We start from the raw sequence: 16,263 nt of genomic DNA on the forward strand, positions 1-16,263 counted from the left end.
AATAAAGTTACATGAAATTAAAAAAATCTTGTAGAGTACAAGATCTCCAAATGTGTCCATCCTGAGTAAATGTGGGCTACTTGGTTCCATGACACATGACTGACATGATGTGCTGTCTGTTCCTGATAAAGACCATAAACTGTGTTGCTCTTACAATAAATAAAGTTGCTCATGAAACCAAAGTGTTGCTGCAGTTTGACCTCTTCTAGCTCTTTCCCTTCTTCATGTATTTTGGGAGTGAAGTGGAGCCAGAAACCCTAAACCCTAAAAGTAACATCTCATGTTTTTTCACATGTTGCAGTGTTATTGTAAGATGCTGCTTCAGCGGAAAAGACGCCTGTGTTTGCTGACGGGCACAAAGCACTCACCAGTGGACGAGAGAAGAGGGACTGGCTGGCTTTAATTTGCCTTGCAGGCCTCCTGCAGGAGCCGTAAACAAGATGCGTATGCACTCTCCATTTGTTCAATCCTCATTACTCACTGCAATTAAGCTCAGTGCCAACCCTGAGGAGAGAGCCTCTGTACGTTCTGCTCCAGCAGGTCTCCACTGAGCCAGCAGTAGGAATTATAAGGCCCATTTAAGTGTCTAGTTATTCCCCATAATGCAGGGACTTTATGACTCTGTGGAGAAAACAAGATATGTTTCATTGACCCAGATACTGCTGCTGTAGCAACCAGGCTACATAGTTCCTTTATTGGTGATTTGAACCAGTGCAATGTTTTAGCCCCTTCATATTACATATCAATATTAAATACACACATATTAAAGGAATGGAATAAAATCAATGCAAAAGATTTAGCTAGTTAATTTCAAACATATTCTTATAGACTTTGTGTAGTGGTGAGGTTAGTGCAATAACTTTTTATTTAATTTAGATCTTCTTCAAATTTGTATCTTGTTGGTCGAACGCACTTATTGTAAATCGCTTTGGATAAAAGCGTCAGCTAAATGCAATGTAATGCAATGTAATATAATAATAGCCGTAATTAGGTTTTGAAAGCTGCAGTTGCCAACTAAACATTTTATATTGAAATATTATTCAATTTAAAATAACCTAAGGAACGAAAAAGACAGGACAGGTTTCAACTATTTTTATATATCTTTACTATAAGCCTGACATTGTTCCTGACCCTACACTTTCTGCTTGGCAGAGTTTTTTGTTGGCGGGTCAATAAAGATTCTTTAATTTGGAGAGAGAAGTGTTGATGCTCTGCTCTGTTGCACTTTTTGTTTAAGCCTCATAAAGCAGCTATAAAACGCATTAAAAGAACCCTGCAAAGCTGCCGTTTCCAATACAGCCTGACAATTATGTATTTATTCTAAAGTAATCTGCATGATTGATGATTCTTTGAACAAATGGTTGTCCATATGAACAATAAACAGAGCCTGCTGGGAGATCTGTAGGGTCAATAGTAGAGCAGCCTGAGGAACAACAAGATTAAAATGCTCGAACATGTAGCCAATTCATTTGCGATAAAAACGGAATAATACTATATTAATTAATAATACAACCCAGAGTTTTTGCATTATGGGTAGTTTTTGAATCTTCAAGTAGCCTGTAGTTTTACACTACAGTACGTTTGTGGTAATAAAGCTATATTGTAGGATGTGTACGTGTAGGCTAACAACAACACTATTGTATAAACATTTGATGAGTAAATTATTACTCCTTCCAACAATGTATTTAAGACACCAATTAATGTATGTTTTATTCTTTATTTCCATTTCTTGGGATACATTGTTTGTTACTGTTAGATGACTGAGAACTCATAACAAGCCACAGCATCTTATTTTGAAACTCCTAACCGGATGTTGACCGTGCTCATAGTATTTGAGTGGCTACTCTCCTGTGTGTCAGCTATCTTCTATCTATATGGCGCTGCTGTGTGTGAGTAGTGGATCCCTGTTGAACTTTCTCCGTGCAGAGCACCAGAGCAGTAATACCCGGCGGTAATTGGCTTATCCGCCCGGCTGAGCGCTGTGTCGGTTGATTGTAAAACTGAACTCCGGGGATTTTATTCCCGCAGGAAAGACGGAGCGACGCTTCCCTCTTAAGGTAAATGTGAATATCAGGTTATTCTTCGGGCTTTTTGTGGTATTTTCTCCCTGGGTGTAAACGTGGTGAGGGTTCGGTCGTTGGCAGCTGCCTACCTGTTGAATAGACCTACTGCTTTCTATTATGTGAAAAACAAAAAGAGGGAAAACTGACCAGTCTAACTTTTTATCTGTAAACATAATGGTTCCACTGCGCGTGACACTCCCTTTGGTTTCAACATGTGGAGAGAAACATCCAAACATGCTCACTATATACACCTTTTACAGACGTCGCTACCAGCTGGGTTTTAGCCAAATAGTATCATCTGGTGAAGCACTGTAGCAGGATCATGATTTTTCTCTTGGTGCTCTGATGTGGGACAGTGTAGGATTCATTCAGCCATCCGATAAGCCTTGAAAGGATCAACATCAATAAATGATCTAAATTCTCATGAGCGGTTAACAGTCCAACAAATCTAATCAGTGATGAAGGAAATAATACACGTTTTGGAAACGCACCCAGTGACTCACACTACCTGCAGATCTCCAGGAATAAACTCATCCTGGGGCTAAACCCAGAGCAGGTCACAGCAGCGGGCAGGCCGCATGAGTCCTGCTGTCTGACAGGGAGAGAGACACAGAGAGGTCCAGCTGCACACTGGGACAGTTTGATCTGAAGGAGGACATATCCACAGCTCCAGGTGCATCATGGTTATTAGCGGACAGAGGTTTGTGGGAGTCACATTTATTAAAGCCTGTGAGAAAAGGCATTTTATAGTGGAAGTGGCTTTGCTTTTTCTGGATTAGACTATGAGACAGATTTGTTCCACTCGCACCGATCACTCACCCGGAGAGGAAGTCTCCAGGACAGAGGGCTGATCTCAGCTGCAGTTACATAACCGAGGGAAAGACAATTCAAACATGTTTTATTTCACATCTGTGCGTTTCTGTAGTGGCTACATCTTTTTTTAATGTTTGTTATTACTGGTTAAACTGTTCTAATGAAGCTCGGAGAGAAACAGAGACAGGGGGAGAGATTCGCACAAGGCCTTTGCGCGGTCATAAACCTCAGCTGCTTTGTCATCAGTGCGCATTTCTTGTAGAGTGGCGCACACAGCGCATTTGAACTCCTCAGCTTTTGCCAGGTCCACAGTTTCACTTTGTAGGTATTTGTGTAGACTTTCTGTCACAGACAAAAAAGTCTTGAACATCATCAATAGATAAACTGTGGAGAACCTTGCAAGGTTGGCATGCAGACCCACAGCCGTAGGGTTGCTGATATTGGACAGGCACGTGAGAACTGCTGGGAAATTCTCTATCATAGCGTTGATAGACCTCAGCTGGCAAGACCATCGGGTCTTGGACAGCTGTACAAGCTCAGAAGCTTGTAAGCCAAGCTGTTTCTGAGTCTCCTTAAACTTGTCATGGTTCACAAGGGAGCCAGAAAAGAATGTATAGACATTCTGCAGGAGGTCAAATAACTTCCTGGCCTCTGGTATGGCCAGACATGTGGAACAGAGCACTAAATTCAATTGATGTGCATAGCAGTGCACATAAATGGCCATGGGATGGTTCTCTCGGAACTTTGCTTGGACCCCTCCAACAGCCCCACTCATGACTGAGGCGCCATCATAAGCCTGTGCAACCACCTTCACATGGTCTATGCCATTCAACCTTAGCTGTTGTTCAATGGCAGTTGTAATGGACTCCGCGTCAAAACCCTTCAAATCTACCATAGCTAGTAAATGTTCTTGCACACTCCCCCCAGCAACATATCGGACACACACAGCTAGCTGCTCAGTGCTGCCATCTCTTGCTTCGTCAGCCATCACTGAAAACATTCCAGCCTCCTTAATGTCTTTACTGATAGCTTTTGTTATCTCCTGGGCACAGCACTGAATTACTTCATTTTGTGATGAAGGTGACAAATATGTAGTGTGTGATGGTGCTGAATATGTCTGAAGGAAAGGGTCGAACTCTTTCAAGAGGTTCATGCATTCCAGAAAGTTCCCCTGGTTGTCGCTGGACATGCCCTCATCATGGCCACGGAATGGGATATTTTGTTTTCCCAAAAACTTGGTAACAGCCACAACCCGGCTGAGGTACTCCCGTCTCTCTTTTATTTCATGCTCACTGGCAGAATCCAAATGGTCGACAACACTGCCATGAGCCTCACTGGCTTTATAACTACACCAAGACTGCATGCTTGCCTTATGTGCTGGTGATTTCTCATGCTCTCTATAGACATCCAGAGCTTTTTTCCAATTTTGAAAGCCAGTGTTTACAAAGGTGTCATTCTTCAAATGTTTCCCAAATATTCTACAGGGAAAACAAAACGCTGCATCTTTAGCCTTGGAATATTCCAGCCATGTAAAGCTTTCAAACCAGTTGGCGTTAAATGATCGATTCTTTGCACCAAAGTTGTGCTGGGGATATTTTGACAACTTAACTTGGTTTGGGCCAGACTCCTTTCCCCCAAGATCACTTGTATGTCCCTCAAGATTGTGGACACTGCTTTTTTCTCTTGCCACCAGTCTAATGTTCTCTGCCACTGTGGCAACTGTTTTCTCAGTCTCATCTCTGGGGTGTGATCTCTCCGGCCTGTCTGTCTCTTGTTGTCCTTCCTTCTCTCTCTGCCTTTCCCCTGCCTCAACCAGCTCAATCTCTTCTGCCCTCTGACTCTCCTGTCTGGTGCAACGTACAAAAAAATCATATGCTCAATAGTTACCTCAGATAACCATTAAAAGTTCAAATAACATTCATCACATCTATAAGTAGGGACATTTACAGTAGCTAACTACATTGTCAGCTGAGTCTCACTCTCACCTGTCAGTGTCATCTCTCAGTGTCATCCCTTCCTGTGTCCCTTCAATCTCCTCCTCTCCTCCTCTGCACTCTGCTGCACTGAGTCTTGAAACAACATGAACATATTACAGTCTAATGTCTGCATTTTCATTATCTACATTTTTACATATGCAGATGTAAGGTTACTTGTGTATAACCTGTTTGCAGTTATTCCTAATTAATATTAAATTAATAGCCATATCACCTCTGCTCGTGCTCATCAACATCCCTCTCTCCTTCACCTCCTCCGACACTCTGCTGCTCCTCTTTGTCTGGACAGATATGTAACTGTTAGGCTAGTGACCAGTGGTGAACTCAACTTGTGGGTTGTTACCTAAAAGTGGTTTGGGTTGCCTTGTTACCTAGCTTACCTCTCTCATTTCTCCTTGCTGCTTTATCCCTGCTCCGAGCGAATAACTTTCTGATGTCCATTTACAAGATACTAAATACTAAAATACAGAATACTATCAAATCAATCAAATCGTGAAGTGATAAATAATGGGAAACCAACGCCGGAGCTAAAAGGTATGTTTCAAAAGACGGTTAGGATAACTCCATCGACTACTCACGTTCAAAGCCACATTTCTTTGAAAATGTTTCACCTCAATAATAGATTTCGTGATTTAAGATACTTGGGTTTATATATTTCTAAATCTGACACTGAAACTGTCAGTGCCTCACCAGCCACGAACCTCAGCGCATGTCACTGCTATTCACATCTCCATCCATTTAGCCTAGTCTATTATGTTTTATAAATTATTAAAAAGTGCTATTTATACAAATCACATAACATTTAACAGTGTAGCCTATACGATTAGCTTCCAGGCAAACTCATTAAAATATATAGCCTACTCCTGTGTGGCCTTCACTTCTAAAACTAAGATTATGTTCATCGTAAAATTACGTTGCTTACCAGATTGACCGCAAGCTTTATTTCATGGTATCCTGAACTACCAAGGCAAAACACGCATCAACACTACGGGTTATCAGAAGGGACAAAAAACATTCGAATAAACAAATGAAAGCAGCGTGTGCTGAATAGGACTAGTCTTATGCTGTGCAAGAGAGGTTTACAGTAGCAAAATTGAGTTCGCATTGACGGCCACAATGCTTGTAAAAGACGCTCCGTGCAAAGGGGTTATAAAGTTACCAGACACACGGGTAGGCAAGTGCATAGAGTTACTAGTCCGATAGGAAAGTTACTAGACCCGGGCGTGCGGGCGTGTCGCCATTTCGAACCCTGAATAAATTAATAAATTAATAAAAAAATCAGTGACCCAGGCATACCCGGGCACCTCAGATCTACAGGGGGGCACGTGCCCCCGTGAAAAGGGTCTCGCGACGCCGATGATGGTAACACGTCTCTTTAGTAGCGCGCGCAGCTGAAAGTCTGAGAGGGTGAGGCAAATAGTCACAGAAAACAGAACAAAAATCGACAACTACTCTACTCTCTGCTCACTCCTTTCCTGCCCACACATATGCTCCATCAAGGACGGTGCTACAGTCCGCAAGGCATTGCACTTAGAACTACAATATAAGCATGTTAATGTTAATCTAACAGCTCCGGCGATCCACTAGCACCCCCCACCTAACAGGAAGTCACTCAAGTGTCACAAAGTAATTTAGCCTATGGGTAGGTCAAAAATCTATGGGTGCTGCTGGCCATTGGCTTAATCACCTGTGTTGGCTTTATGTTTTTGGTCAAACATTTGTTTGTTTCACATTTGCATCGATGTAATCAATAATCTTTCTAATTTAATAAAAAAAAATAATAAAAAAACCCCATATATTTATTGGGGGTGCTTTGGCAATCCTGGGGGGTGCTTCCCCCTGGCGCCGCCCCTGCATGAACATGAACTTATTCTCAGATATTGTGCAGTTCTTAACTGTTTTTATTTGAATAATATATAGATCAAACCAAATCGGGATGAGTTTGATTGAAGATGAAATCCGCTTAACTTTTTTTTGGTAAAAACAAATGGATTAGCAGACAAGCAAAAGGCGTGTTGTCAACAGTCTCCTGCTGTAAGTAATTACGCATGACGCAGGAGAGGATCACAACAATGAGAGGAGCGGCATGCTCCGTCTAGTGTCTGTCCTGGAAGATGACAGGGCTCATTGTCTGTCCTAGAGGACACATGTAGCACCAATGGAGCTGAGAGCGGAAACAGATGTCAGGTCAGTGAGTCTCCTCTGAGGCACCTTAGGCGCTTTCACACTGCAGTACTTTTCCCACAAAGGTTCATGAGAACTTAGTTCATCAGAACTCTTTAGTTCTGATGAACTAAGTACAGATCACGTTCACACCGGAATAAGTCCCTGGGGGTGGATTAGGCAAATGAAGCCGCTGACGTCACTTCTTCTTCTGCTTTGGGTTTACTGGCAGGCCGCAACAACTTCACGCCGTATACTGCCACCCGAAGTCCCCGGAGTTGGGGACTGGCTTCAGTAGAAGCTGCTGGGACTCCCAGCAGCTTCTACTGAAGCCTTCCGAGTAAATCGCCAGAACGCCGACACCTCCTCATCTCCACCGCTCCCATGTTTATTTTGTGTTGTCACAAAACTAGACTAAATTAGTCTCTCTGCGTTTCTGCGCTGGGCTAATGCTAATGCTAATAATGCTAATACTAGGATAATAAAATGACGGCTTCACCAAACTTTTTTTGAGTTTTACGGGGCGTGGTTTGCAATGCGCCCCAGCCAATCAGACATAGGAACCTTTTTCTCCAACGAAAGTCCCTGCTCTCTAGCAGGGACGGAAAAGGGGGTAAAAAGGTTCTCATTAACTAATTTTTAGTTCCGGCTCTTTTTGGTGTGAACGCGACATTTCGGAACTATATCGGAACTAAAGTGGGAAAAGTACTGCGGTGTGAACGCGGCTATTGCATCATCAGCAGCGTGCCAGTAAAGAAAAGTGAAGCTAAAGGCCCTGACACACCAAGCAGTCACCAGAGAACTCGCCAATGCCGACGCCGACGCCGACTGTTGCGTCGGCATGTTCTCCTGCGTCTTGGCCATGTGTCGCACTGGAACACACAGCAAAGACTTCAGCCGAGCACGTACGAACTGCGCATGCGTGAGTGGCAATAACTCTCCTTACCAGCAGGTGGCGGTAGTGTGTATTCGTCATTTAAAAACAGGCAACAACCAGAAGACAGAGAAGAAGAACAGACTACGTGATATAAACAAACAACAAATAGCGTGTGCGTTCCATTTTCACTCTCGTCCATCGAAAACATGTTTTGTGCGGTACTGGAGCTATCAGCCATTGGAGTGTTGCTTGTGGAAGACATTCTAAAGCAACCTTTTCGCTTCTCATGCACTGATTCGCTAGCTGAACAGCCAATCAGAGGGATGTATTTGTCCGACTGCCTGTGGCTGACGCACGGCCGATTCAACATGTTGAATTGGCCGTGCGTCAGCCATGAAAGGCCAAATAAGGTGTGTCACGTCCGAAGGTGCGGGACACACCAAATTGAGTTTCGGCGACAGGGCACGCTTCATCGTCCGACTAATGAAAACGGCCGATTTCGGCCTTATGTGTCAGGGCCTTAAGAGAACACACATTTTGAGTTATTTAGACTTAATTAACACGTATAGTTTCATGTCTTGATGTTCCATAACAATAGATCATATTTGTTAAGTGTTATTATGGGAGAATTACTATTCTTGTGGTACTACTGCCTTATTGGGCCCATAGTGAGCAGCGCATATTAAGACCAAAACTCATGTACAACAACTTCCTTACTTGCAACAAATAAGCACTAATTAGAGGGTTATTGAGGAAAAACTCTCAACTAATGGCTTATTACTTGTAGAATATAGTCATTTAATAAGGCATTAATAAGTGTTTTATAATGACTAATAAAGAGCCAATATACTGCTAATATGTATGTTAATTAACAACTAGTTGATGGTTAATTTGTGTACCTTTTTAATATAAAGTGTTACCCATACTTTTTACCATGGCTGAAACAAACAGCTTTTTTCATTATTTTTTCAAATAGTCGGTTCGTAGTATTGTCTATAAATTATCAAACAATTCAAAATAGCTAATGACAGCTTCTCAAATTGACGTCTTCAAATGTCTTGTGTTGTCAACAATCCAAAGACATTTTGTTTAAATTATATAAAGAAATGCAGAAAATCTGAAACATTTTAGAAGCTGAGTCTAAACACTGTTTGGAATTTTTCACAATTTTATCTTGATAAATGAAACATTAAGTCCTCCAAATCGTTGATTATTTTTTCAATAAATCAAACGATTACGGCATGACTACTCTAGAACAATGACTACCTTTTTTTTTAGCTTTGTTTGTACAGTACAATGTCAAATGAAATCGATCCCAAGTTACAAAACTCATTTGATATTTTTCCCTCCTGAATGCAGAAAATACAATTTCAACATCTTTGGCTTCTCAATAAGCAAAATGTGATTCTTGATTCATGGCTTAACTGTTTTTAAATATTGTATGCAAAGAAATCTCGTCAATATTTTGAGGGGTGATGGAGACGTGGTTCGTCGTCATGATTTCAGCCGACAGATTTATGAGTCAGCTGTCCTTATTTGGATGAATTTAGAAGCATTACAAAGGAAGGTCGCCCACATCCCATCATCCTTCTGAGTCAAACAGCAATTTACCTCAGGAAATTACCCATAAACTGTAACTTCATTGGTTCAACAGAATATGACTCCACCCTCTGAACCAGTTCTGACTGGTTCAAATCTACACTGGTGGTATTTTACGAGCATTTGCATTGTTGTGGTACATTTTTGTGACGTTGTTTTTATGAACTTTGTTGCAGCCGATTGTCTGCGTCCTCCCTTCATTAGACAGGGTAGTTTGTTAACAGATGTTTGACCGTTTGTTCCACTCCTTTGCTTCCATTTGTGCGGCATACATGTTAACTCTAAAAATAGAGCAGACATGTTAATAACCATCTTCTCTGATGTTTCTGAGGCCAGGGGATGCGAGATTTTTTCTCATTTTTTGATGGATGTCTTTGGATCATGGGGTTGGAGGGAGAGGCGAGAGGAAAGACTCATTATGATTTTTAAGTTTATTTAAAAAAAATTAAGTTTTTTCACATTTCAAATTAATTGACAATCTGTGATGTTCTGTGAGTTCCAGAGATTAACCTTACTATTATTTAGTTTCAGTGGGTTTTTAATGGAAACAACCAGATACGAGTCTCATCCAGTTTTACCTTCTCCTCTTCGGTTTTATCCCTGAACCTAATACAATCCATTTATAATCTTCACCAAAACATTTTCTACATTTCACCCTATCTCAAGCATGTCAAAGCTAATACCAAAACACAAACATTTTAATGTTATGCTCAATGGGGGGAATTCATAGTGACTCTTTTTTATTTTTCAGACAATTAGAGTTAATGGTCACTTTGCATGTTAAGATGTCACATCTTAAACATATGATCATCAATCAGCTAAAGTCAGCTTCACCTCGTCCATCTGAAGGAAAAGATAAAGTGTCTACAACCATGCTAGAGATTCTTTGAGCTAAATGCTAACACTAGCATGGTAACTTGCACTGACAGTCACTATGCTAACATGCTGTGGCTAAGCAGTTACAATGTTAACCAATAGTAAGGCGTGTCAGCAGCTAACATTGAGGATGCTGGGGACTTCAACGTTTGCTGATATTTTGCCATGAACCAAAATTGAGGTTTAAGTGAATAGAAGGCATCCTAGGATGGAGGTGAAAGGAGCTCCCCCCCTTGGCCACCCCCACGGAGCCTCATCTAATGACCTCCTGCTGGGAATGTTATTAGCACCTGAATAGGCGCGTTCACACCGCAGTACTTTTCCCACTTTAGTTCCAATATAGTTCCGAAATGTCGCGTTCACACCAAAAAGAGCCGGAACAAACATTTGTTCATGAGAACCTTTTTACCCCCTTTTCCGTCCCTGCTAGAGAGCAGGGACTTTCGTTGGAGAAAAAGGTTCCTATGTCTGATTGACTGGGCGAATTGCAAACCACGCCCCGTAAAACTCCAAAAACGTTTTGTGAAGCCGCCATTTTATTATCCTCGCATTAGCATTATTAGCATTAGCCCAGCGCACCAACGGAGAGAGACTAATTTATGGCAACACAAAATAAAACATGGGAGCGGTGGAGATGAGGAGGTGTCGGCGTTCTGGCGATTTACTCGGAAGGCTTCAGTAGAAGCTGCTGGGAGTCCCAGCAGCTTCTACTGAAGCCAGCCCCCAACTCCGGGGACTTGGGTGGCAGTATACGCCGTGAAGTGGTTTGTGGCCTGTCAGTAAACCCAAAGCAGAAGAAGAAGAAGAAGTGACGTCAACGGCTTCATTTGCCTAATCCTTCCCCAGGGACTTATTCCGGTGTGAACGCGATCTGTACTTAGTTCATGAGAACTAAATAGTTCTCATGAACTAAGTTCTGATGAACCTTTGTGGGAAAAGTACTGCGGCGTGAATGCGCCTAATGCTGCAGAACACCCTCAGGACTTTACGTCTGTCTCTGGCAGTCATTTGGTAAAATGTAGTTTTGACCTTTTGTGTAAATAGCAGATTGATTGTTCCATTTACTGTGAAGTCTGTTTCTTTAAAAGCATCAGAAGGACCTGAAATGTAAATCTACACTTCATGGCCATCTTTCTTTTCTCTTCCCTTAATGTCTTCTTTTAAATGATGTATCGACGTATGTGGAATATCATCCTCTCCTGTGATGCAATCAGTGCTGCTCAGTTTTGTGGTCTTTTTAAGGAACACTTTTTTTGTTTCCCATGCAAATTAGACTAATGTTCAATCTGTCCCATTTCAAGCAAAAGCTTAACAACATGAACACCTGGACTGAACTATGTCATTCCACTTTGTCCTGGAGGCAGTGTTTCCCTACATAGCAGCATCTAAAGACAGCCTCGTAGACGCTTCATGGGCTACACGCACGTCCTTCTAGAGACTCAACCTCAAATTCCCTTTTATATGTCTGAAACACTTTTTGAAATGAGAAGACAGCTCATGATTCCCTGTTATGATCTCACACTTCATTCCCTCCTGCTTTAAGGTACTTTTATACTACAACACTACTACTGTTCTTTTTGACTCACTAGATTACAAAAGTTACTTTGCAGATTCACCAAATATAAACAAATAAATTATTATGCATTTATTATAAGATAAAAGAGGGTAGCAGGACATACATTGATTTAAGCCCCACTTTTACATGCTGCAACATTACATTGAGGAACAAATGAAAGCATCCGTAAATATAATCTGATATTAGTCAAATGTTCTCAAATGAGCTCTTTTGCATAGTGACTTATATTACCGTTGATGCTTGAAAACTATTTGGATGCTAAAAAAAACATATTGACTGCAGGACTTTGACTTATAATGAAGTATTTCTCAGCGTGGTATGTTAATGTGCCTAAGTAAAAGATGTGAGTAGGTTGTTTTTTATCTGTGTGAAGTTCAGAGTCACCTGACTGTGTGAACTTCACAGCACCTCTTCAGATGCCACTGAGACGATAACGCTATGGAAACAAGGACATTTTGCCTCAGTCAGCTGACAACGCTGAGGTCTAAGTTGTATCAGTTTGAAAAGTTACTTTTTGTTTTTGTTTTTAGATAAGACAGGCTGCCAGAGACAAACAGGACACTATGTGTGGTAGTTTGACGGTGTGAGGGTCCACACTGTTATTAACAAATAGTCCACACACTCCTCAGTGCATGTAATCATCTCCTCAATAAACTGAGAGGCCGTGAACCCTGTCAAAAGAAAACATCACAACACTCTGATATATAACTGTTTCATGTTCAAACAATGGTGAGCATTCATCAAGTAACACATGATAATGCATTCACACTTCATTCTACAACAATTGTGTCAGAGTTGTATAAGAATAGAAATACATACAATTATTTTATGAAATTTAGTCAAAACATTCCTCAAGACAAAATGCTTCCTCCTTCTACAAAAAGAAAGACATTGTACTTGTTTAGTAATATTGTATTTGGGGAAACATGATGTGTACAGAGACATGACTACAACACAAATGTAGGTCATTTCCCGCCCATACACCTCCCACCCAGACCTCAGGAAAAGTGTTTTAAACGTTTTTTCCCCATCATCATCAAACATCTAGCTCTCTTGTTGTGAGGGAAAGGACTGCACATTTCAAATGTCAAACCTCTGAACATCAGCACTTGTTTTTGTCTGAAGGGTTAAACACCAAAGGAATGTTTGAGATGGTGATGGGATCATAAGATCACAGAGCCCTCAGGCGAGACCTGACCCATGGCATCCCATAATTCACGGTGTTTGTCTCAGGAAAGAGACTTTGAGATGTATCACTGATAACAGGCGAGTTGTTGCAGAGGCCCAAACCTTTTAAAAGCAACGATTTCCATGCAGTCATTTGCGTTTCCACTAACTGAGCGGAGGGCTCCTCTGGGAATGCGTGACCAATGTTCTGCCTGGTCTGACTCACTGTAGGCCTGGAGTCACACACTCTGGGGCGGTAGAGCCCTCTCAGCAAACACTCCGGAGGGTTTTCCGTCATATGTCTTCACTGAAAGGGAGGTTGTAAATCTGGCCCCGCCTTCATTCCTCCTCTTCCCCAGACCCTGCTGCTCCCTTCCCCTTCGTCCCATCCGTCTCCCCTTCGCCTTTCCTTCCTCTCTTCATCAATCTGACACATTTTTTTCTTGTTTCTCCTCAGATCTCCAGCATTTTCATATCACACTCCTGAAGTTTCTGAAGAGCTCAGCAGGCTGGCCGACAGCAGACCACCAGGACCCTTCAGTCTGAGGAGGGATAAAGACAGGAGTGTGTGTTTTCAAGTGAAGTGGCCCCTGTGTTTGCTGGATATGGCTTTTCTGTGTTTGAGAGAAAGACACTGGGACCAGATCTGAGGTCAAGACCTTCCGCCTCCTCCCCTCCCCCCCGGAGTCACATGACAGCGTGAGGCACAACCCGGGGTTGCTATTGCTACCGACTGAAATATTTGTATACTCGCTTGGAAAAGCAACACAGACAGGATCTCTCATTGGGAGGGGAACGAGCCAGAGGAGCTTCAAAGTGAGTTTGCTTTGTAAGCTGTTCATTTACCCCCCCCCCCTTCTCTCTATCCACATACACAGAGTGTTCGCATCCTCTCAGATAAAGAGACGTTTTCCCTGAATCACCTCAAATCGACCAAAATGCCAGCAAAGACACCAATGTACTTAAAAACTACAACTCCCAAGAAGGGTAAGAGGCTGAGGCTCCGGGATGTGCTCTCAGGGGACATGATCAGCCCCCCGCTGGGCGACGTGCGTCACAGCGCACACGTGGGGCCGGAAGGTGAGGGCGACATGTTTGGAGACGTGGGCTTCCTGCAGGGGAAGATAGGCATGCTGTCGGGGCTGAGCGGGGGGCCGGACGGGCGGTCCCACAGCGTGGAGCAGCGCCTGGACCACGGCCCGGACCCCCACAGCTACGCCTACAACGGCTTCCACTACCAGCACTCCTCCAGCGGCCTGCTGAAGACCACCATCTCCATGCCCGTGTTCATCGCCCACGAGCAGGCCCCACCCAAGCCCCCACGCCTCCACCTCGACGACCCCTCCCCTCCTTCCCAACAGAACCACTTCCACCCCCACCAGACCCCCACAGACTCCAGCCACAGACAGGCTAACGGCCACAGCCGCTCGGACAGCCGCAGCCAGATGTTTGAGAACAGGTTGGTGGACCGCTGCAGAGACGTCTCCCTCCCCCCTGCCGTCCGCCGGCTCGTCCCCTCCTCCGGGTCCTTCTCGGAGGCCTCCTCTGAGGACTCCATGTCAGAGACCTGCGGGCCTCTGGACAGTCGCCGGGGCCTCAGCCTGGACTTTGATGCCAGCCTGAGCAATGAGGACCTGAGGAGTGAGCGCAGTGACTCGCCCAGCCCCCCCTGCTGCCCGGCCCCTCTCACAGTGTCAGGGGGGGTGTCCAGGTCAGACTCTCTGATGGGGTTGAATCTGGATCTGGGCCCCTCTATCATGGAGGATGTCCTGAGCATCATGGACCGCTACAAGACTGAGGACAACCGCTGTGAGCTGTGAACACTCTGTGTGCAGATACATAAATCCTGAAAGACTTCATAAAGATGCTAACAAAGGAGACTGGATGGAGGGTTGAGAGAAAACTGCTTAAGGGTTACTGAAAGATTGAAAGGGGAAACATTTAGAAAAACAGTGCTTTTGAACATGTATCTGGGTATATGGAGAGCCTGCCATCCCACAAACTGAAGTATTGAAACCCGGTCTGTGTTTTGTATGGGTTGTCCATCAGAAAACATGGGATTAAACAGTCTATTCAGATGTGTCCCCCTCTTCTCATGTCCCATGCAGGCTCACTGCACTTCTCAGGAGGGGGGCTAAAGCGCTACAACGGAGCGTTTCAGACAGTGTGAATACAGGTTTATTCAGACAGGCAGTATGAGAACAATTGTGTTTTGTGAACATTAAAGCTTGTAACTATGTTTTAGTAGAGACCCAATGTATGAACCTGAAAGTGAGCATATGTCCTCTTTGATAAAGGTGAGAAGCAGGTGGACTTTGTTGTGTTGGGACGTTTCTGCCCGATGGAAAACAGACAAGGCAGAAGGCTGGTCCTTAAGAGCCTTTAACAAAGCTGAAACTCCTAACCATTCACATTTGAAGATAATAGTCCACTTCTATCTCAAACACATTCTGTGGACGGAATACTGTCTATTCCTCTGATTAATGCTGAGCATGTTCTGCTTGGTAATGGTTAACAAATTGCTGACTGAGTAGATGTGGAGAGACGGGAGGACGAATCAGCAGCTGAGGACAAAACTCAGGACTCATCCACAGCCACTAATGTCTTACAACTACAGATGCTCAAATAACACATTTAAAGTCATACTAAGCTGAACTGCAAACATGATTATGCTCCATCCATATTCTGTCCTTATTCATCTTGGCTGCCTGTTTCAGAATCATTCCTATTGATATCTTTACTGGTTTACTGTAATGCTTCAATGCCAGAAGAAATGTGAAGAACTTCTGATTTGACTCTCCTCTTGTAAAAGATGAAGATGTAAGTTCAAATGGTTTCCAAAGTGACATCTGAGAACAGCAGCACTAACATTTCTTTCTTTCTCTTGATCAGAGGGAAACAGCGTGTTATTGTAGTTCAACTCATCAAATGTTATTCTGCTGCTTTTAGACCTTTTCTAACCTTGGTCTTTCAAAACACTCCTCCTCCACGTTGTGGCTCCCTGTCGGCCTCCAGCACCACCATCTGGATATCAGAGTATTACTCACATGTCATTTATGCTGTATATATCTATATGACTGTAAATGTAAGAATACATTGTTATATACTGAGGATTCATGGACAATTATTTTCACA

General features: G+C 43.1%; 1 protein-coding gene and 1 long non-coding RNA gene across 2 annotated transcripts; one reads left to right on the plus strand and one right to left on the minus strand.

Moving 5' to 3' along the window:
- Positions 1 to 1,834: 1,834 nt before the first annotated feature.
- LOC307036095 (cdc42 effector protein 2) lies at positions 1,835 to 16,239 on the plus strand. The gene is made up of 2 exons (XM_079676097.1): positions 1,835 to 2,057; positions 13,586 to 16,239. The coding sequence occupies exon 2, from the start codon at positions 14,067 to 14,069 to the stop codon at positions 14,946 to 14,948; it is 882 nt and encodes a 293-aa protein (XP_079532223.1). The 5' UTR covers positions 1,835 to 2,057; positions 13,586 to 14,066; the 3' UTR covers positions 14,949 to 16,239.
- LOC307036808 lies at positions 4,060 to 5,148 on the minus strand. Its single transcript, XR_013807470.1, has 3 exons — positions 5,085 to 5,148; positions 4,862 to 4,945; positions 4,060 to 4,723 (listed from the first exon to the last, which is right to left on the minus strand). It is a non-coding gene; the product is annotated as an uncharacterized lncRNA (long non-coding RNA).
- Positions 16,240 to 16,263: the final 24 nt, after the last annotated feature.

This window comes from Notothenia rossii (assembly GCF_949606895.1).
Source record: "Notothenia rossii genome assembly, chromosome: 4".
NCBI lineage: Eukaryota > Metazoa > Chordata > Actinopteri > Perciformes > Nototheniidae > Notothenia > Notothenia rossii.